This window comes from Rhinolophus sinicus, chromosome 2 (assembly GCF_057876585.1).
Source record: "Rhinolophus sinicus isolate RSI-liver-muscle chromosome 2, RSI-T2T, whole genome shotgun sequence".
Classification (NCBI taxonomy): domain Eukaryota; kingdom Metazoa; phylum Chordata; class Mammalia; order Chiroptera; family Rhinolophidae; genus Rhinolophus; species Rhinolophus sinicus.
In genome coordinates, this window is record NC_142502.1 from 83,819,209 (window position 1) to 83,843,478 (window position 24,270).

The 24,270-nt window shown below is 36.8% G+C and overlaps 1 protein-coding gene across 1 annotated transcript in view; it reads right to left on the reverse strand.

Moving 5' to 3' along the window:
- Nucleotides 1–8,438: 8,438 nt before the first annotated feature.
- The window catches only part of PRIM2 (DNA primase subunit 2), a 182,604-nt gene continuing 166,772 nt past the window's right edge, over nucleotides 8,439–24,270 (reverse strand). Inside the window, exons 13-14 of the mRNA XM_088795636.1 lie at nucleotides 22,269–22,337; nucleotides 8,439–9,064 (exon numbers count right to left, since the gene is read on the reverse strand). Of these exons, the coding sequence (XP_088651762.1) occupies nucleotides 8,840–9,064; nucleotides 22,269–22,337 (294 nt within the window). The 3' untranslated portion in view covers nucleotides 8,439–8,839. The remainder of the gene's footprint in view (nucleotides 9,065–22,268; nucleotides 22,338–24,270) is intronic.

The window sequence follows — 24,270 nt, forward strand, 5'->3', positions numbered from 1 at the left end:
GTTCTGAGTCCTAGCCATGAACAATATCCTTCCTATCTGGATTGTGGTCATCTACCCTTAGGTTAAACTGTGACCTAGAGGCTGAAAAGCTGAGCATAGATTACAGTAAATTCATGGTGGTACGGGGGAGACAATTATTGGAGTTCAGAGTTTTCCTGAAAGTATTGGTTTTGGTAAACACCCAAGGATTTCAGCTGGAACTCCTGAAAGATTATACCTTAGGAGGATGTTCAAAACAAAAAAATAGATCAGCCCTTACAAAAAACAAAACCATGCCTTACGTCATCTAAATCCCTGGATTGCATTGGGGTCATGCACTCCTGCCTAACTGCTTCACAGAAGCAAATACAAATCATTTCTGAAGGAAGATAAATTATCTTTGCAATTTTTTCTATACTGTTCTGACATTCAATAAAAAATTATGATGCAAACTTGGAGATGAGACCATCAAAAACCAAGAAAACATCAAACAATAGAAACAGACCCACAGGTAATACAGATATTGCAATTAAACAGGGACTTTAAAATAATGACAAAACTTAAATTTTTAAATTGATAATTAGATGGGGAACCTTAGTTGAGAACTGGAAGTTATACAAAGAATCAAATGGATACTCTAGAGCTAAAAAAACACGATAACAGAAATTGAAATCTCGATAGCTTTAACAGCAACTTAGACAATAAAATGTGCATTAGTGAACTAATAATATACATGCTAGTCGAGAATCGTCACAAACTGGAGTTTCTGAAATTTTATACTATTTATAAGCTAGTAAGTTACGCTGCCACACATTTATTCATGTTTGAAGAAAACATGAGATTCCTGGGTCAGAGACAAAGGTCTTTACTATTCAAGGCTTCACACTCACATATTCATGTATTGCCCATGATTGTTTTTGCACTACAGCAACAGAGTTGAGTAGTTGCAACAGAGACTCTAGGGCCCACAAGCTGAAAATATTTACTATACTGGGTTAGAGGTTGAATTGGACACCTCTAAAGTGCCCATTGTTAGATAGGCTTGAAAGGAGGAAACACACAAACGGATTTAGGGTCGGCTGTATTCACCCACGTTAAGAGACAGGAATCTGCAGATAGCCTTTCTCATTAATTTTGTCCTCATAAACAATGGATAACACCTTCATAAATAAGCTATTTTTCCTAATGTATGGGAAGGTGACAGAGGCTGTATATATTCCCTTTTGCCTAAGTGCTTTTTACAGCCTGCTATTTGAGTATGGAGTAGAAGCTGCATGCAACTCTGGTGCTTTCTTGTTTTGATGTACAGATCCAGTTATTAAGGATGTTGTACATGGATCTAAGAGGTGTGCTTAATACCTAGAAGTTGGTGTATCCCAAACTGTCTAGCTAATTAATAAAACTATTGACGGGGGCATCTGCTATGATTGCACAGAGGCCTGGATAGGATACCAAAAGAGAAAAGTCCAAAGCTTCTCTCTGATTTCTATAACAACCCAGATCACTTCTTACGGAAGATAGGTCGTTCTGGTCTAGGGAGGGGGATTGATGGAGACGATAAGGAAGATGCCACGGAATTGACAAGGGAATAACAGTGCAGCGCTCTGACCAAGGCATGAGAATGATACGTTAACTGTTCTTGAGAAGCTGATGGACAACACAAGGTATATGCAATTTCCCATGACTTTGTTTGCCAATCTGGCTGTACTTTCTCTAGATTATTCCATGAGACCAAGCAAGGCACAGTGAGGAAAAATCTTGGTAATTAAAACTCCTTGAAATTTTGAGAGTCTGTAGTTTGCTTTTATTTGAAGAGCTAAGGGTTATGGAATTTTTATTCTTTAGAGCAAAATTAAAATATAATTCTTATTCTTTAATATCCAGGAAATATTCTATTATTGTAGTTTCCAAACTTTATTTTGGGCAAACTCTTTCTTTTGACAAAATTTAATAGAACCTCTACATAACAATAGTTAACAATTATTTAAAGCTTACTACATGTCAAACCATGTACAAAGTATTTGACATGTTATCTCATTTAATCTCACACTAATCCTGAGATGTAGGTAATATTATCCCAATTATTATCCCAATTTTACAGATGAGGAAATCGAAGAAAAAGGGTTAATTACCTTGTCAAAGACAATAATACTCTGGTTTCTCTTCAGATCGTATAAATCTTTCGCCTTTTACAAAGACAATAGAAAAGAGTTGGTCTAGTTGGGGCCTGCAGTTTCAGCTACTCAGCCATGCTCACTGTGAAAAACAATAATGGAGAAAAAGTACACAGGCCAGAGAGTAACAGTGCCTGGTTCTATCAGGGAGTTTGTGACCCAGCTCAGGGGATTTAACCTCTCCGTGTGTCATTTTCTTTTTCAGAAAAAAATTCAGATGATTATTTTTCTTATCCACTTCCAGAGGTGCCATAGTGGCACCTGACTCGATCTATGTGAAGTACTGTTGACCTGCTTGGAGACTAGGTAGCACACAGGCATCGCTGTCATTGGGAATCACGTACAGCCCTAACAGAGGACATTTTAGGATGCTGTCTATATGCTGAAGCTCACGTTACCTCAGTTCTTCCCTTTAAAAGGACAAGCACTATTCTGTGACACCATTTCAACAACGTTTCATACCACAGTGTATGAGTATACCGTATACAGGAAATCCTCCATTTTTGTAGTTTGCGTTTCTCCATCCTGTGTGGCCACAGCTGGGTCAAAGGTGAGGCAAAGATTGAATGCATTGACATTAATTCCTCTTACTAAAACCTTGTTTGATTGATGGCTTCCCCCCCACCCCACCCCCACACACACACACTGATAACAGCATCGCTCTAAGTAAGAATTCTTCAGAATGGATGCTCCTCAATCACAAAAGATCCACATACTCACATAACATTTGTTTGTAGGGTTGATTATCAAACAGCAACATCTAATGTTTACTAAGTATTACCATGAGTCAGGCAGTGTTTTGTTTTCAGTGCTGTAGACTTAACAGTACTATTCTAATAGAATATTTTATTCTATTACTATAACCCTTGAAATGGATACAATTATTATCCTCATTTCATAGGGGGAGCAAATTAAGCACAGAGACATTAAGAAACTTGTCCAAGGTTACATAGTAAGAGGTAGCCCTGGTCTGGGTTCCAAGTCCATTCTACCACTTATTTTGTAGGTTTTGAAAACTCTGAATCTGAGATTCCTGTGAGATAAATAAATAACCATTCATTCACTCTACACACATTTATTGAGTGCCCAAGATTTTGTACTAAAAACTAGAGACAACGCCAATTATTAGGGATTCAAATATGAAAGTGATATAGTTTCTGCCCTCAAGGACTGTATAGTCTAATGAAAGGGAACATAAGTAAATAGATGATTATAAATATAAGTACTGTGATAGAAATACGCTGCATGGCCTAAAAAGGACAACAAACATATACTGGACACATCAGAGAAGGCTGAAAGAATGTGTACCTCACCTGAGCCTTTGAGTCGAGAAAGAGTAGTTACCAGGGCAAGCAATGGAAGGGTGTTCCAGGTGGGAGGAGCAACAAGGATGAGAGAGATGAGAGAGCACAGGGAATGTGCAGGGCAACCTTGTCTGGGATGGTTAAGTCACAGGAGTGGGTCACAGAACAGAGGGAGAATGGCAATAGATGGGACTGGAGAGGTCGGCAGGGGTTAGGTCATGGAGGGCCTCATACATGAAATCGTGGAGAGTTAGACTTCATCATATAGGTAAGGGAGAGCTGTGTTTAAGAAGACAAACACGTTAGGGGGAAAATTACTTGGGTTACATTTTGAAGAAGGATGTGGGAATGGGTACAAGGTAGGCAAATGGAAACTAAGATAGTAAGTTAAAAGATCACTGAGGTAACACAAGCTAAAAGTGACGAGTAAGCCAATGCAGTGCAAGGGAGAATGGGAGGAAAAGAAAACATTTAGGATTTCTCAACCTCAGCGCTCCTGACATTTTGAGCTAGATACCTCTGCTATGAGGGGCTGTCCTGAACTCAATATAGGAAAGAAGGCCAGATGCTTTGGGTAAATAGGCTGTTTAGCAGCATCCTGGGCCGCTACCCATCAGATGCCAGCAGCAAGCCTCCTTCCAGTCGTGACAACCAAATATTTCTCCAGGCATACCAGATGTCTCCTGTGGGAAAAGCTGCCCCCAGTTAAGATCCACTGGTTTAGAATGCTGGTATTTAAACAGAACAACTGTACTTGAATGTTTGAAGAAAGTGTCAAGTGAGAGAGAGAAAGGTCAAGGTTAACGTCAGAGTTTCTACAATGACAAACTCATGGGAAGAAAGAGAACAGGTTTGATTCTGGACACATTAGAGATACTTGTTTGACATCCTAATGGACAGGCCAGGAGGCAGTTGGATAGGTAGGTCTGTGCTCAGAGGAGAGATCTAAGTTGGGGATACAGATTTGGGAATTATTTGCATACAGATGGGAAGTAACACCATGGGAGTCAGTGAGCTCACCCAGGGAGTTTCTTGGAGTGAGAAGAGCACCAGGCAGGAAGTCTGGAGAGAACCAAGAGTTAAGGGTGGTAGAGGACTATTAAATCACCATCCTAACTCTCTGCAGTGAAAGGGAAGATAAAAAAGAGAAGCATGTAGCCCTATGTCCTTGTAGTCAGTAATGATTTTAGTATCTTCTATGACCCGAGTGCAAGCTATCAATGAAAAAAGAAAAAATGTGAGGGGAAGCAGGAAAAGTTGCATGAGATGGTAGTTTTCTTTTTACACAGTCTTAAAGGCATCATTTGCTGAATTTATTTCCACTCTATGCTTTCAGAGCAAAACTAAACAAAATCAAAACCCCTTAAAGAGCCTCACAGTTCTGTTAGGGTGAATGAACACCTTGAAATGCAGGGCTTCACTGGAAAACCCATCACGCGTTTATTAGCAGTGTTGTTTCACTACCTTGCCATCAATGTTCAAAAACAGTACTGCAATTGAAGGCTCAGGGGAAATACAGAAGCTTTCTATCCAGAGATATTCTTTAGCTTTTGATAAGGTTCTACAGTGATAATTCTTGAAGAAAATAAAATGTCAGGAAGCAATGAACAAAAAAGCTCATGGCACAGAAAGCAAACACAATAACAGGAAATAGTATCACTTTTTGCAGAAAGTTCAGATGAAGTGGGAAGATAATTTCCTAACAGGTGACAACATTTCCATAGAGTCACAAAGCAAATTGACTACAATGCCAATTATGGTGAAAAGTCTTAGACTTGGGCAATAGTTACCTGTCAAAAAGAAACTCAGTATTAGAAAGAAAGCCAGATGCTTTGGGTAAATAAGTGATTACCGGAATGTAAGTTAGAGACCCTTAATACTAACTCTTCAGGCCAACAATGTATTTTGGAGGCTCACTCCCTAATAATGTTGTACGTTTTCCAAAGGGCCTGACAACCAAACTGGCACACCTATTCAAAATGCAACTCTGACCCACTGCGGCTCTGTCTGTGCATGGAAAGAAAGACAGACCAAAAGAAGTTCTAAAAATAATGTCCCCATCTTATTCATTCACCAGAGGGCCTATTTGCCGTGTTTCTTTGCCACACAGGACGCTGCTTACACAGTTTCTAATACGGGCGCTGAATGGCCTTTCCAGTTCCCATCTGTCAACCTTCTCTCTCCCACCCTTTGCCAACATTAGAAGTTAACAAATGGGTCTAATTACCACAGTGGTTTGAGGCTTCTCAACTTTTTCCCCCTTCCAGCTGTAAAGATGTCCTCAGACTGAGCTTCACATTTAGAACTGCTGTCAAACTTTCACTTTAATGAGCACTTAAATTTAATGTCAAGCTGATGCCTGTAGAAGACCTTGATTAAATTTGCAAACAGTAGACTCTAGCCCAACCAGAATTTGAGAGTTGTCTCATTTTGCTTTTCAAGCTTCAATCCCAGAAGTCTTGTTTTCTTCTTTGCAAGGAATTACAGAAGTTTGCTTGCAAAGACCCTTAGTATCAGTTAGACAGCAAAGTTTAACAAGCAAAACACTGAATGTGTTTAGAGAGAGAGAAGAAATCCCTCAGCATATTCAAATTCTATATGAATAAAGGTCTTTCCCATTGCTTTATTTGGCTCCCTCTCCTTCAAGATCTACAACTATTAACTTTTATGACTATAATATTAAAAGCGGTCCTAAAAAGTTTACTTAAAAATCTTCCTAGTGTTCTTTTATGCACACTGCAATTAGGAGTTTTGTACTCTCTAAGCGGAGTAAGAAACATTACGGAGAAAAAACATGAAAGATATATAGTAGAATCTTCACTAACAGTATCAGTGCTTTAACCAGCTGCAAATTTCCAACCTAGTCTCTTTCCTCTGCTAGTTCTTCTTCTGTCTCTGATAATCAGATAGCCTCTCCTCCTTGAAGAGGTAATAACAAACTGCAAGTCAAAAGACCTGGAAGACTCATATTCTTTTTCATTGGCGACTGTTATGAAAAGAGGCTACTGGCTTTTAATTTTTCTTTGGGGTTCTTCCTACATCATCCAATTTAAACAGGTCTGCTTTCAAAGAAAACAAATAAAAATGGTTAAGACCTGTGAAGCATGAAAAACAAATTGCTTTCCCCAACTCCGAAAAGCACCAGAAAGGCATTAATTTCTGTCATCGTATATAAACCTCTAACCCCATCCTCTAATCTATAGACTTCACAAAACATTTATATATTCTTGTGTGTAATACATGACAGGAGATCAAACCTTATTACAAAGAAATTGAACTTGTAATACAACTAATATTTAAATAGTGTTATTGTGGAGTTTGACTAGAAACATATAAAACATTCAAGGAAGATGATCAATTCCTGGAGCTGCCAGTGTAAAATAAATAGTCAGCTAAGACACATCTACTGTGCTGCTAATGGCTCTGTCCTTTATGCTGGTGGGAGCACAGGCTTCATAAAAGGAGAACATGAGACAGTAGAAAAAGATAACCTTGCAAAATGTTGCCAGATAGAAAATATCCTGTCATAAGATTTCTCATTGAACTACAGCAGTGAGGCAGCTTCTAATATTTCACTTCTTTTGAATACAACAGAGACCTACATTTCTATGCTCGGCTTTCCAAAGCTAACTTAATTCTGTGGTTAAAACAACCCCATGCAGCACTTGCTCTTAATATTACAAAAAAAAAAAAAAAAAGAGAGAGAGAGAAAGAGAGAGCGCGAGACCTGTGGTTCTGCAGTTCACGGATAAACTGGAAGGCCATCATCAGATTCCTGTTGAGAACTATATATGATAAAAGGAATAGCAAGCAGATGGTTTCAGAAGGGAGAGATTTATAGGGGTAATTTTTAATGGAATAAAACTATTTTTCTGAACTAGGTAATAATAACTCATACAGACAAGCAAAGGTTCAGAGAGTATCTCACTAAATTACATATTACTAAATATTCCAAGAAACTTTTGCTCAGCAGCCTGAAATAAAAATCTGATCAGCTGACATTTTTAAGTTCCAATTATCTGATCCTGTTTAAATCCTTTTCATATTGCTGCAGTTTTTCACAGGATTTAAAATGTGACACTTCCAACATTCCAGTTTTCTGAATACAGTATTCCCTTTTCAATTTAGTTAATACCTGATTCAAGAGGATAAAGGGAAAATACTCCTCTTTACCAGGAAAAGAGGACTGAAACAGACTAATATTTTTTTTTACATAATCTAAGGTAATAGGTGAGGAAGTGTTACATTCCAACCTGGGTCTGTCTTCTGCGAGCCCAAATCCTCTGGGTGGGTGAGTAGAGACCACAGGTAGGAAATCAGTGAGATACGGGCCTCCAAGAGGACACTGCTCCGTGATACACAAAGTGCGTTGCAAGGAGAGTCAGGCACTCATCTAGTATGTCTGTAATCATCTACAACATTTACCCAAACACAATGGTGGACCTGAAAGGAAGGGGTTACTATAAATGTCAGAGTATTTATTACTGAAGTCAATGAATTTACCAAACCTATTTGGCAACTCACAGCAACCACAGAAGTGGGAAGTTACGGAAGTTGGAGGGTGAAATGAAGAAACACTTCAGACTTTCCTTACGACCTTCTTGGTTTAGGAATTGTCTGCTCTTCATGAACCCACCCCCGGAGTGAATGGAAAATGAAATCAGATAAGAAATTGCCATCATTTTACATAACAAAGCACTACTATTTGTTAATTACATAACTGGCTCCACAAATTCTGTTCCTCTGAATTCCTGAGTCACAATCATTTCAGCAGTGTTTGCTGACACTCAAAGGAGCAAAAATTCTCCTTGCTGATGTGGAAAAACAAATGGCCAACTCAAAGAAAAAAAAAAGTTTAAAATCCCGATTGGTGATTTGACAGTGTGTTGGATATTGCGAAATAGCTCTTTAAAAATTGAGATAATGTCTAATCTGTTATGACATTATATGACTCTTGCAATTACACACAGATACACTCATATACATTTTGATATTTATTAACAAAAATCGGCCAGAAAAAGGTTGGATCAAACTTACAAGGGTTAAAATAAGTTGTTTTCAGTTGTATTGTTTCTAGGGGACTGTAACTAGTCTAGAAAGCTATTTTATCTCCTAAAACAGGACTTAATCACACTATTTAAGTGATAGATTTCAAGAGAAATTCTTCTTCTTCTCTTTTGTCAAAGCAAAATATGGCGGAGGCCTTTGTTTTTATCCGCAAGCCTGCTTTCCTAAGATGGAGTTCCTAAGAACGTGGATGGATTGGGGTGGGGTGGGAAGGAGAGAGAAGTTAGACAAAAAGATTAAAAAAGAAAAAGGCAAAACTGTTAAAAGTGAGGACTGAAAGCTAGTGAGGAAAAAGGGTCACTAACTGCCCAAGAATCATTCACTGAAATAATCCTCTAGTCCCTCCATATCCACTCCGAGAGAGGAACTTAGAGAAGCCAGAGCAGATGACGCATCCTTGGTTTTCTGGACACTTGGTTTGGGCTGAGGAGTTTCTGGTTGGATGGATTCCTTCTTGATGTCTTTACCACCATTTAGAATCCTTTGGCTCTCGATAAAGAACTGATTAGGATGATTCAGTGAAAAGCCACAATCATCGACCTGTACAGGAAAGTGAATGTGTTAATACACAGCAAAAGTATAAATAAAAGGGCTTCAACGATGGTCCCAGATCTCATTAAAAATCTACTTAGTACCTGAAACATGGATCCTAGCAGTTCTCATTCATAGCACTCAATCCACTGCTTACATTTCATTCAGAGGGAGCTTTTGCCACTACCTAAACATTAGTGACTCACGCATTTATATTTCCAACTCAAACCTCTGCACTTTGTTCCGGTTCCCTATCTAATATCCAGTTTCTACTCAGCATCGTGAATGGCTCAGAGGCATTTGCAAGCAAAATCCCTGGCACATTGTCAGACAGTAAATTATTTGCTGTTAAAAATGAAGCATCTTTAAATATTCCAGAACCACAGGGGATGGATATAAACACAGACACCATTTTGATACTGGTCCATGATACCACTGATACATTAGAGCTTATTTGTAAGTCTGGCATAAGTAATCCCATTTAGCATAACACAAACCCTGGAAAAGCTACCTAATTTGATGTAATTTCTACATTCCAATCTTGGGCTTTTTCTGATCTTGCTTTGTATAGAAAATCTTTTTCTTTTTGTAATTTTCATTGTGACTTAATGCAAACACGACCAGGTTCATAGTTTTATTCTATTTCTTTTCTCAAATACCATCACTAAACTTGAAATAAAATTTTCAATGTTCTTTCAAATTACCCCTTACCCTGTGCCTTTAGTACTCAATGAGCCTTTGAGGTATCAATACTTTCTTAATTTGAAGATTCAGCAAGCCCTACTTTTTCTACATTTTGATTCTAAATTTTACTAGTGGGGAACAAAAACATAGTCCTTAATAGTAGCAAAAAGTTATTTAATTCCTACTCGGTGCCAGACTTCGTTCTAGGTGGCATAAACACACACGCTCATCCAGATGTATATACCCGGTTAACTTCCATAGGAGCCCTCTGAAGGTAGATTATCAATATTTTCCCAGCTTTTCAGATGAAGCATCTGAGACAGAGAGAAACTAAGTAACTTGCCCAAGATCACACTGACAGGGCTGGAGACGGCCTATGAATAGCAGAATCCATGCTCATAACCAGTAGAATATGCTGTGCTGCCTTGTTCTTGTGCCAAGGTCAACAATTTCATATTGCATTCATTCCTTAAAACTTGTAAACCTTTACTACCTCTTGGTGCCTCCTGTTGGGGTGTGGCATAAGAACATAACCCTCACAAGAAAGTTTCTCCTGCAGTGTGACCCTCTTGCCTGAGTCACTTTCTTCACATTCCACAAATTTGTCAGACTGAATTGATCGCTTAAAACACTCAACCTAATTCAAAACCCTGCCCTCCCTGCCTTCTGCAGTTGGACTTGACGACAAAAAGAATACCATTTTGCTTGAGTTAGTTACTCTGTTGTTTTTGTTGTTTTTGTTAGGGGGTATTTTCATTTCATATTTTTTTATAAACTGAAAAGCCATTACACTTCTTTTGGTCGTCTGTCTTATAATTATCAACCCTTTTATGTCTCACTCTTTGTACTGAAATGACTTGCACACAGTAGATATCTAATAAATATTTGGTGAGTTGGGTCCAGAACTAACCAGTGTATGCCAGTCATATATTTCACATATTAATTGAAGACTTAATATGTAGAAGGCCATGCTATAAGCTAGAAGTTTTTCAGCATACAAGAATGCATTTGACTAAGACTCACTCTAAATCAATTTCCAGCCTAGTAAGTCACATACTTAAAAACCTCTGTCAAGAATGAAGAAGTGGTAAGAGTAACAGATAAAGGCCTATTATACTCTAGAGAGAAATTCTGGCTGGGGAGATCAAGGAAGACTCTGTGAGGGACGTGCTATATGAGTGGAGTCTGGAAAGACGGAGAGAATAAAAGCCTGGATAACGACGTCAAAGGCAATACAAACAGCAGGACCCCATGAGCGAGGTAACGAGGGCATGTCCCTGGAAAGCAAGTCGTTCAGAAGGCCTGGTGTGAAAGGCATATGAAGGGGGTAAGAGGAAATGAGGTTGGAAAGACAGGCTGGGGCCAGACCTTGGAGACCCTTGAAAACCAGGGTAAATAGTCTAGACCTAATTCTGTAGGCAACAGGGAGCCACTAAAAATCCTTAAGGAGGGACATGATGTGATTAGAGCTATGTATAATCTTATGGCAGATTAAAGCAGATTAGCAGGGGGTTAAAGGATTTGATGTTATGGTCCAGAATAAACCCTCTTAACTGGTGAACCAATAAATAAAAACAAGGTCTTTTCTGGTAATACTTGAGTACCCCAGGATTCTCTGATTCTCTCTAGTCAGTTGTTGATACATGTTGGGCAGATGATGTTACAGCAACCTCAGGGTGCAGCAGGTTGATAATACATAGAGTGATTTAAGAGTTATTGCTCATGACTAAGAACAACTTTTTATCTGCTATTTTGCTACTCAATTTCAAAATGTTTCTGAATATTTTATGATACGTCTATAATTTTTATAAACAATGAAATCATTTGTAAATTTCTTTATTATGTTCATTTTCATCTAATTCATTAAAAACTAGGCAATCTAAATAAAGTTTGCATTTTTCAAAGTGTTTGATGAAAAGTAAGTTTATTGTCTAGCACATTTCAATAAGAAGGTTTTATATTTTATTACTAGAGAACATTATATTGGAAAGACCTTGGGGATCCTTTAAGTTGAACTTCCATGGACAGACTAGGAAACTGAGGCCTAAAGAGATTACATGGTTTATGCAAAGTCACAGAACTAGTAATTGGCTTTGTCTGAATTAGAATTCAGGCCTTCTAACTCAATTACTTGCTCTAAAATTTGTTTTTAGAGGTTTTATGCAAAGTCTAATACATGTACAATCACAGCACTATAAATGCTAGAGTTAAACCTGGTTCTAAAGTTTATAAAAAGCATAGTGGTATTAGTTCATGCATAAAGAATCTAGCACCATGTTCCGTAATTACATATTGGGGATTTTCTACACCTTGTTTCAAATTGCTAAAATTTTCAGTACATCTGTCCAGAGAAGATGACTCTCAGGATTAAGCTGAATTATTAGACTATCATGTGGACAAGGAGAAATATGGTGATTTTTATATAGTGATCAGTTTCCTCATCAGTGAAATGGAGACAGTAACAGTGGCTATGCCACAGGGTTGTTATGGAGAGAACCCAAGAAACAGAAATGTAAAAATAATTATTGGTTCTGTGAAATCTAACATAAATGCTTTGGAAAGACTCAAGAAAGGCAAATCACTTAGAAAAAAAAGTTGAATTCCCAAAAGATAGAGAAAAGGATTATGTTGCTTTGCATGTATCTTTAAGTCCTTTTTCACTTTAAAGAAACCCAAACTGGAACTTGGTGTTGATGTATTTTGGGTATAGTTTAAGAAAAAAAGATGGAACTGAATTAGAATCCCCAAACTATACTCAAATAACAGTGTGCCCTTACATCAAAAGATTAGCAAATAAATGACATTTAAATATTTTAACTTTAAAATGTTTAAGGAATGCTTTTTTATGTATCCCCATTTTAATTAATGTTCTCATTAACCAACTAAAACAGTGCCAAGAGTCTTGAAATGAGGGCCTGTACCACGATTCTATGTGATGTTATGTTTTTCAGCTTTCTCCCCAAGGTCTACAGTTGCTCTTTCTTAACTCATTTTGTTAAGATCCTTTCACTGAACTTATGGTCTATTAAGTTGCTTGATAGTATGATGAAATTATGACATTTCCTTCTTTTCCCTGGATTGTGTTTTCTTCTGGGATAGGTTCTTTGTCTTTGGAGTGTTTCTTTCCCTTTCATTTTTAGCTGAGGGAAGTGTACAGCAGGTCCTGCAATAAGTCACCTCATTATAACACTGATGAGATGCCACAGGTTCGAACCTAAATATTGTTTATATCCATTAGCCTACGGTAAAATTGTTTCGTTTAAACTTTCACATTTTGTTTAAAGTCACAGAACCTACTTACAACATTAAGGGAGGACTTATTTTATATGGAAGTCATTCAGTTTCCTTTTATCTTGCTCAGGAAAATAAACTTTTTTGGGGTGAAGGGCAGGAGCATAAACCAAACAGAATGAAAACAGATTTTGCTTTAAATCAAATTACAAAAAGTAATAGAGAAACAGAGTTACCCATATTTCACTTATTTCTGCTTGGGAGTCAGTAGCTGTTTCCTTTATTCATTTACAAACAAATGTAAGAACATTCCATTTGCTTCATTCTACATTTGGAAATGGTGAGAACTTTCACAATTTTGCCTGCTATAAATCTTCTGTTTCTTTGCTTGCCTTTTTTCTTGTTTGGTTCTATTGATGATGTTTTTCTTTGTGGTTGATGATTGTTTATTATGTTTCATACATTTTGTTAAGTATTGGGAGAGGGAAATTCTATAAAGCGTTTTCATTCTGCCATGTGAGCTTGGAATTCCCAAAGAATTGTAAAGGATCTGAAACAAGATCAGTACAGCTGGAGAAGAGGGGGATGGGGTAGAGAACTCTACAGGCTACATTAGAAGTTCTGGATTTCACCTTAAGAGTGATCGAGAAGCTTTTTAAGATTTTTTAAAAGCAGATGACTAAAATAGTCAGTTCTCGCTATTTAAAGATCACTCTAGCAGCTGTATGGAGGAGGAAGAACTGAATGGTGCATGTGTCGTAGATGCTGGGGAATGAGTCAGGAAACTACTGAGAGATGATGGTGGCTGCTAGCCCAGTACTCTAACTGGTATCTGTAATAATGACTCTGAGTTCATATATAATAACAAAAATTTCATTGCATTTGGTATAGTCTGTTTAATATTGCAGGAAAATATGTCATAGATTTTAACAAGATTTCTGTAGAGATTTATATGGTGGGAAAAAAATACATACTCAGCTATTTGGAATGACTCAGTACCTAAAGAGGTCTACTTCTAAAGGAATTACTTTCAATTAAAATTCAGAGCCTCCTGTTTTCATTTACACAGGGAGTATGCTGAAAGAAGAAAAATACTCTACAGTATAAAACATTGCTCCCTAAATATACTGAGGGAAACAAGTTTCTAGCAGGCCAGCTTCTGACATCTACTAAGTGAATCTCTCTCAAACATTTGCTTGGAATCAACACATTTTGCTCACAACGACCTTCGCGTGAACATAGTCTCATATTTCTGCCACAGCAAATGTAGATTTTGAGGGAATGTAAGCAATATTGTTTTACCTATGGGATGTTTGGGTTTTAATCAAGAAGTTTTCCAATAACAGCTTATAATGAGGCAGGTGGTATTATCAAAAAAGCCATATGGAACTATCATAGTGCTTCTGTAAATGGTATCAATTAACTGGGTTATTTTCAGAACTTTCATTAAAGTGAGTTTGATCATAGAGGCTTCAGGAAAATAAACACAGGGCTTTTTTTTTCATCTTTTATTTTAGTGGGGAGGTATGAAGGCAGAAACCTAACAGTAAAAATAGATTGTTTTTAAATTAAATTAGAAAAAATAGTAAGTGGAGATGCAAAAATCTATAATGAGACATCCAGTGAACACAAATAGCCTTTTTATTTCATTGCTTTATATGGGGTTAAGCTAGACTATTTCTATGTGTGGGAGGATTTAGACATATGTCTTTTCAATGTCTTTATTAATCTAAGGCAAGTTTTAAAAGTTGGCAACAATAGTAATACTCTTGTAGGAATGAATAATCAATAGGAAATACTACAAAAGCAGAATGGAGAACTAAAAATATACCTTTTAGTGGATATGTCACAAACTCAATGTTTAAATCTAATTTTCACATTTTTTTAAAAAAAGAAAGAAGTAGAATAACAGACCTCAATTTGTGAAAGTTCTGAGGGTCCTTCATAAAAAGGGTTCACAAATAATTAAGAACATAAAAAATTAAAATACCCAGCAGAGTGAGTAAATTAAGGAATACAGTCTTCAAGGGAAAGAGTCACAGTAAAACTAGTGCTGAAAATACCAAACATCTTTGGCTTAACTGGTAAGATCCCTATTCTGATAAAACTACCGAGAATTTGTTGTTTTTTATATTTTCCAATTATCGTTGGCACACAACTTTATATTAGTTTTAGGTGTACAACAGTGATTAGACATTTATATAACTTACAAAGTGATCACCCCGATAAATCTGACAACATAGTTATTACCATATTATTGACTATATTCCCTATGCTATAGTTTACATCCCTTTGACTATTTTGTAAGTACCAATTTGTACCTTTATCCTCTCTCCTTTTTTACCCACACCCCAACTCCCTTCCCATCGGGAGGCCATCAATTTGTTCTCTGTATCTATGTTTGCTTTGTTTATTTTGTTTTTTAGATTCTGAATATAAGTAAAATCATATGGTATTTGTCTTTCTCTAACTTACTTCACTTAGCATAATACCCTCTAGGTCCATCTATGCTATTGCAAATGGCAAGGTATCATTCTTTTTCATGGCTAAGTAATATTCCATTGTATATATGTGCCACATCTTCTTTATCCATTCCTCTATTGATGGACTCTCAGGTTATTTCCCTATCTTGGCTATTGTAAATTATACTGAAACAAACATAAGAATGTACACATCCTTTTGAATTGGTGCCTGAGGACTTTTTGGATAAATAACCAAATTGGTGGGTCATATGGTCATCCTACTTTTAATTATTTGAGGAACCTCCATATTGTTTTCTATAGTGGTTGTACCAATTGGCAATCCCAACAACAGTGCACAAGGGTTCCCTTTTCTCCACGTCCTCACCAACATTTGTTTGTTAATTTATTGATGACAGCCTGACCAGTGTGAGGTAATGTCTCATTGTGGTTTCCATTTGCATTTCCCTGATAATTAGTGATGTTGAACATCTTTGCAAATGTCTATTGGCCATCTTATGTCCTCTCTGGAAATGCAAATTCCTCTTTGGAGAAATGCATATTCAGGTACTCTTCCCATTTTTTAATCAGATTGTCTTTTTGGTGTTAAGTTGTATGAGTTCCTAATATATTTTGAATAATAACCCCTTATCAGATGTATCATTGGCGAGTATCTTCTCCCATTCAGTAGGTTTTTTCATTTTGATGGTTTCCTTCACTGTGCAAAGACTCTTCAGTTTGATGTTGCTCCATTTATTTTTTTCTTTTATTCCCTTTGCCCCAAAATACATATCCAAAAAAATATGTTGAAAACATACTGTCTATGTTTTCTTCTATTAGGAGCTTTATGTTTTGGGATCTTACATTTAAGACTTTAATCCATTTTGAGTTTATTCTTGTATATGGTGTAAGAACGTGGTCTAGTTTTTTTTTTTCTTTTGCATGACTGTCCAGTTTTCCAAACACCATTTACTGAAGAGACTGTCTTTACCTCATTTATATTCTTGCCTGATTGTCAAAGATTAATTGACCATATGCGTGGGTTTATTTCTGGGCTCTCTATTCTGTTCCATTGGTCTGTGTGTCTGTTTTTATGCCAGTACAATGCAGTTTTGATTCCTGTAGCCTTGTAGTATAGTTTGTTATCAGGTAGCGTGATACCTGCAATTTTGTTCCTTCTTAAGATTGCTTTGGCTATTTGGGGTCTCTTATGCTTCTACAGAAATTTTAGAATTACTTGTTCTAGCTCTGTAAAAAATGCCATTGGTATTTTGATAGAGATTGCACTGAGTCTATAGATTGCTTTGGGCAGTATGGACATTTTCACAATGTTAATTCTTCTTATCCATGAGAACGGTATATGCGTCCATTTATTTGTATCTTCTTCAGTTTCTTTCTTTCATGTCTTATAATTTTCTGAGTATGGGCCTTTTACCTTCTTGGTTAAATTTACCCCTAGGTATTTTACCCTTTTTGATGTAACTGTAAATGGGGTTTCCTTAAGTTCTCTTTCTGATAGCTCATTACTGGAGTATAAAAATGCAACCAATTTCTGAATATTGATTTTGTATCCGAGTACTTTATTGAACTTATTAGTTCTAATAGATTTTTGGTTTAATCTTAAGGGCTCTCTATAAATACCATCAAGTCATCTGGAAATAATGTCAGTTTTACTTCTTCCTTTCTAATATGTATGCCTTTTATATGCTTTTTTTGTCCGATTGCCGTGGCCAGGACTTCCAATACTATGCTGAAAAAAGTGGTGCAAGTGGACATCCTTGTCATGTTCCTGATCTCAAAGAAAAAGCTTTCAGCGTTTCACTGCTGAGAATGATGTTAGCTGTGGGTTTGTCATATATGGCCTTTATTATGTATGTTGAGATATGTTCCTGCTATCCTCACTTTGCTGACTTTTTGTCATAAATGGATGTTGGATTTCATCAAATGTTTCTTCTGTATCTATTCATCTGATATAATTTTGACCTATAATTTTCTTTTTTTATAGTGCCTTTGTCTGGTTTTGATATCACAGTAGTGCTGGCTTCCTAAAATGAGATTAGAAGCCTCTTCAATTTTTCAGAAGTTTGAGAAAGATAGGTCTAATTCTTCTTTGACCATTTGGCAAAATTCACCTGTGAAGTCCAGGATTTTTGTTTGTTTGGAACCTTTTGATTACTGATCAATTTTGTTAGCAGTTATTGGTCTGTTCAGATTTTCTGTTTCTTCCTGATTCAGTCCTGGAAGACTGTATGTTTCTAGGAATTGATCCATTTCTTCCAGGTTGTACAGTTTATTGACATATAATTGTTCATATTATTTTCTTACAATTCTTTGTATTCCTGTGGTATTGGCTGTCACTTCTTTCACTTCTGATTTTATTTGGGAACTCTTTCTTGATGAGTATGGCTAAAGGTTTATCAATTTTGTTTACATTTTCATATAAACAGCTCTTGGTTTCATTGATCTTTTCTATTGTTTTTTTTAGATTCTATTTTGTTTATTTCCACTCTGATCATTATTTCCTTCTTTCCACTCATTTTGGGCTTTGTCATGCTTTTTCTAGATCCTTTAGATGCATGGTTAAATTGTCTATTTGAGATTTTTCTTGCCTTTTAAGATAGGCTAGTATTGCTATAAATTTCCCTCTTAGAACTGCTTTGGCTGTGTCCCATAGATTTTGGGAAATTGTGTCTTCATTTGTCTCAAGGTATCTTTTGATTTCTTCCTTGATTTCATTATTGAAGCATTCATTATTTAGTAGCATATTATTTAGCATCCAAGTGTTTGTGTATTTTTCACTTTTCTTCTTGTAATTGATTTCTAGTTTCATACCATTTTGATCAGGAAAAATGCTCGATATGATTTCAATCTTCTTAAATTTACTGAGACTTCTTTTGTGGCCAAACATGTGGTCTGTCCTGGAAAGTGTTGATTGATTCACTGCTTTTACTAAGTGTTTTACTTTGTCAGTGAGAATTTTTTTCTTTCCAATATTTTCTTATTCATATTTTTAATCATTTTAAAGAAGTCTCTAACATTTCTTATAATACAGGTTTGGTGGTGATGAACTCCTTTAGCTTTTTCTTGTCTGGGAAGCTCTTTATCTGTCATTTGATTCTAAATAATAGCTTTCCTGGGTACAATAACCTTCATTGTAGGTACCTGTTTTTCATAACTTTGACTATTTTATGCTATTCCCTTTTATCCTGCAAAGTTTCTGTTGAAAAATCAGTTGACAGTCTTATCGGAGCTCCCTTATAGGTAACTAACTGCTTTTCTCTTGGTACTTTAACAATCTCTCTTTGTCTTTAACCTTTGGCATTTTAATTATGATGTGTCTTGGTATGGGCCTTTTTGGATTCATTTCTGTTGGGACTTGTTGTGCTTCCTGGATTTGTATGTCTCATCTCTTTTGTTTGACAGATTAGGGAAGTTTGGGGTCATTATTTCTTCAAATAGGTTTTCAATCCCTTGCTCTCTTTCTTTTTCTTCTGGTATGAATGAATGTTGATCCTATGACATGAATGCTGGTACACCTGATGTTGTCCCAGAGTCCCTTAAACTACCCTCATTTATTTTGATTTTTTTCTTTTTGCTTTTTGATTGGGTGGTTTCTACTACCTTGTCTTCCAGATCACTGATTCAATCCTCCGCTTCATATCCTCTAATGCAGGCTTCATTTCAGTCATTGTAGTCTTCATTTCTGAGTTGTTCTTTTCTTTTTTCTATCTCCATTTTTGTTTCCTATCTCTTTGTTGACGTCCTCACTGAATTCATCTATTCTTCCCCTAAGTTCGATGAGCATCCTTAAAACCAATGTTTTGAACTCTGCATCTGGTAAACTGCTTATCTCCATTTTGTTTAGTTCTTTTCCTGGAGTTTTGTCCTCTTCTTTCATTTGGGACATGTTTCTTTGTCTCATCATTTTAGGTGGTTCCATGTATTTGTGTATGTATTAGGTAGATCTGCTAGTCTCCTGGTCTTGGCAGAGTGGCCTTAAGAGTCCTATATGGTACAGTCTTCCTGGTCACCTGAGCTGGGTGCTCCTGGGGTGTCCCTTGTGTGTGTTGTGTGTGCTCTCCTGATGCTGTTGAGCCTTAATCGCTGTTGGCACATCAGTGAGTGGGACTGACCCTCAGGATAACTGGCTGTGAGGGCTGGCTGTCATTACACTGGATGAGCTGTTGTGTAGGGGCTGACTTCAAGGAGCAGGAGTATCTTTAGTGGGGCTATACTGCCAACCAAGTTCACTTTGTCATTCATAGAGCTGGTTCGATGATGCTCTGGTGTAATCTAAAGCTGGTCACTAAGTATGGTGGTTCTGGAGACTCTTGGGAAGGGCTCTGGTGCAGGTCAAAGTCAGTCACTGCTTGTATTGGCTTGGGGCTGTTCGGTAGGAGGTACAAAGTGTTCTGCAGTTGGTTGCTGCTTGTGCTGGGCTTGGAGGTGCTTAGGAGAGCTCAACAAAGGAACAATGGTGCCTGACAAGCACTTCCATCCCCTGAGAAAACTGTCCTGACCCTCAAGCCCGAAAGCTAGTCAATTTAGTTCCTCTGTTTACGTCTCTGGTGCTTTTTATGCTGCTAACTCTACACTGGAGACCAGAGAGAGTGAGTGAGTTTGTGAGTGAGTGAGGGAGTGAGTCTGTGTGTGGGCCCTGTAAAACCTGCAGCCCCTAAGTCTCCAGCAGTCCTCCTGGATGCAATCCCCACTGGTTTACACAGCCAGATGTTACAGGGAGTCCTCTTCCTGACCCTGGGACCCCTTGTTCTTCATGGGGACCTCTGCAGACAAGATATCCCTCCTGATTTTTAATCACCATACCATGAGTGTGGGACCTGACCATTCTGCATCTCTGGCCCAGCTACCAATCTCGACATGGCTTCTTCAGTATGTCCTTAGTTATAGCACTTCTATTCAGCTAGAATTCAGATGATTTTCAATGACTTGTTCTATAATTTAGGTATAATTCTGATGTGGGAAGAGGTAAGCACAGCATTTACCACTCTGCCATCTTGACCAGAAGTCTCTATTCTCAATTCTTTGTCGTTACATATTTTTCACATTTAGGTATAATAGAAAGAGGACTAGAGCCACCAGATTTCTAGCTCCAGATCTCCTATTAACTGGTTGTGGAACCTTGGGCAAGTCACGTAGAATTGCTAGGCCTCAGATTTCATTGATTTCATTGTTGAACCATTTTTGTTTTTGTTTTGTTTTAATGTAAAATGTGAAGGATGGATCATGAATCTAGAAAGGAAAATGCTAATGACCTCAACAGTAGTTATTACAACTCCATCCTGTTTCAAATGAAAAGTTCTATCCCTTATATGCAGTATCACTGTAGACAGTTTTCTCAGCTTCTCTAGGCTTTATTCATAAATGAGGATAAAAATAGTACCTAATGGTAGTACTGTTATGTGGATCAAAAGAGCTAATGTATCCAAAGTACTCTGTGCTGTGGCTGGCATGCATTGAGGGTTCTATAGATGTTAGTGATGTCATCATTATTATTTTCCTCACCATTGGTAATACTATAGGATGCATTTTTCCTATGAAATAATTTATCAAGGAATTCTGCAATTACATAACCACAATACAAAAAGTATTTCATGAAAACTAAAAAACATAAAAACGATTATAAAACTTAGCATCGCATGGTATAACTGATGATGAATTCAATAACTGCAACATCTTGTGGGGAGGGTTATCGATCCCTTTGAAACTGGAACACCACAGACTCACACACAAAAAATGCACATATGTATTCAGAGAAGGAATATTTCAAGAGGTACATGGAGCTCCAAGTCCATTCTTGAATGTCTGTCCTAGGTTAGGAAGCCATGACCAGGATCAGTGGTTGCACACTGAGGACTGCTGGGCTGAATTTGACCTGCAGATGCGTTGTTGACCTGCGCAGGGTCTTCAAACTGATCAATGTGAAAGGCTCTACCGGGGTATGACTTATTCAGTGCTCCACAGTTCCTACTTACCATACTCTCTGGGGCTAATCTCTGCCAGATGCATTTCTGGGGGGTTATTTATCTGACCTCTGTAGGCCTCTGAGTTTGTGACCCTTGTTTTACACCTTTCAGAATCCATGCTAGCCGACCTTCTTGTACTAAGGAGGCTGGCACGATGAAAACCAAACACATTTCCCTGACTCTCTTGCAGTTAAAGAGTCCACCACATAACCTAGATTCTGCAATATAGATAAATACAAGACTTGGGCAGTAGATTAGAGTAATATGAGGTGGCGGCAAGTAAAAAGATCAGATTTCCTGCAAGGAAGATGGCAAAAGCCTTTGGTTCTTCTGGGCAGCAGTGGCAAAAGTTCTAGATCTACTCCTGAGGTGGCTGCCTAGGGCCTGTGTGTCAAACCTGGCCCACTATCTGTTTTCATAAATAAAGTTGTACTGGAACACAGCCCTACCTGTTCATTTACATACTATGGCTGCTTTTGCACTACGACAGCAGAACTGAGCCATTGTGACAGAGGCCATATGGGCTGTAAGCCTAAATTTTTTACAATCTGGCTCTTTACAGAAAAAGTTTACTGATCCTTGTTCTCAGCCCTAGATGTGGAGTGGTAGGTGGCAGCTGCAGTAAGGCTTTCTCATGACGTAGCTTCGCCTAGTAACAATATTCCTGGTCCCGGAACATGGAAGCTTAATTCTCCGTCCCTTCTATAAAATTTATAAGCTACCCAGTACTGTGCAATAAATCCCTTTCTGCTGAAAATAGCTGGAGTGGTTTCTATTGCTGCAACTAAAAATCCTAAATGAAACAGAGTAACAAAAGACAAAGAATTAGGTTATAAAGTTTAAAAATTTACTTACATTATGTGTCATCTCAAAGTATTTCTGACAGGCTACCTGGTAATGTGTCCCTTTTACTAAATCCAAAATCTAAAATGAACGGAAAAAAAAGAGAAAGAAGAATTACAAATTCAGTACCTTCTAAACCAGTGTAGCTCATGGTTGTTGGCCATCTTCATTCCAGACAGGAAAAGCATTAAATCATGGAGCGTGCCTCCTGGACAGTGGTAATTTTGACATTATACAGTAGCCACTTAGGTCAGCATTAAACCACAGACGACAAGAGATACTAAGTGATCTTTCTGACCTACAAACTGTGAATTTCAACAGCTTTACCTTAACAACAAGATGAAAACAGATCTGAGCATTATGACTTTGACAGTTATTGTCAGAACATCATATTGCAACCTCTCTTCTAAAACTGTAGCTATAAATCTGGTAATCTAAATGGTTGGTGCACGAAGCAATCAAATATACCATTTAGATTTTTACTTTCCACATTACCAGTTTATACAGATACAGCATAAAATACAGCTGTGTGCCCATCAGGAAAATTCAATGTAAACCCTCTGGATGAGTATTTGTGGAGAGTGAATGCTTTTACCTTCAATCAGATTTGTCCTTTTTTGAAATGAAGTTATTTCTAGTAAACCTCAGCAGAATATAAGAGTGAATAGTCAATTCTGAACACCTATTAGGAATATCATCCTATCTTTTGTAAATACAATTTGCTTTCCAATTCTACTTCATGTAATCTCTTCAGAGAGGTGAAAACTCCCATTCTTATCAGCAGAGTGCAATGCCAGTTGAAATTTGTAAAGTTTCATTACCTCCCCCGTCAAATAAATAAAGTGTATATGTAGCCTGGAATTAAGAGACAGCCTCAAATAAAGGGAAATAAAATTCTGGAGAAATGTTCATTTCTATCCCTTTTCAAAAGGCCGACCTTCCTACGACAAAAAGAAACGTACATGAAGTCTCGATTCTTGCTCTCTTCATTACTGAATGTAGCCTACGTCTTTTGACAGATATACAAACAAATTACAGTTGCAGAATGGGCAGCATACAATACTGACAAGAGTGTGCTTAAAAGAATTGTTTTTCTGATTGTTGTATAGGTTACATTTCTGAATTTTAGGTCACCTTGTAATTAAATCTTATATGAAAGACCTGTGTAAATGCCAACCAATCAGAGCACCCAGGATCCTGCCTATCTGCCTATTTGACCTGTCCACTTTTCTTGAATCATTAGAGCAAAAATGAAAAATAAATCAATTTAAAATAACTATAAATCAATCAATTTAAAATGACTATACTTTTTTTTAAATGAAAAAAGTCACAAAATTTTCCAAGTAATTCTCATATTCTCAGCTCATATTTACCAATGTTTTTACCCATAGATAATTCAAATTATGCTGAGATGAAGTGATTGTTGGCAAATATCAATGATATCAATACATGAATATCTGTGAATTACAATCTTGGAGAAGCAAAGACATACAATTTAAATAATCATAAATTATCTGAAGAGAAAATGAATTCACAGAAATAAACAAAAAGCTCAATTGTGTGGTACATAATAAATTTTTATGTGAAAACAAAGCAATGAATCCAACACCTTATTCTATGTATATATATTTCTTGTTCTTTTATATATATATAAAATATATAAATTCTTTTATAAGAATTTATATGTATACATATTTCTTGTTTTTATATATACATAAAATATATAAGTTCATATATATATATATATATATATATATATATATATATGTAATATATTTAAATATCTTCCTTGCAAAGCAAATATGTAACATTATACATATTATACAATCGGAATATATATGATTGGGAAACATGCTATAAAGAAATATTAGGATGGTGCAAAAGTAATTGCGGTTTAAAAGGTTAAAAATAATTGCAAATACTGCAATTACTTTTGTACCAACCTTATACTTACAAGATATATTAGTATCTAGTTGGGTGATAATACACACATGTGAAAAAAAAAACTATTATG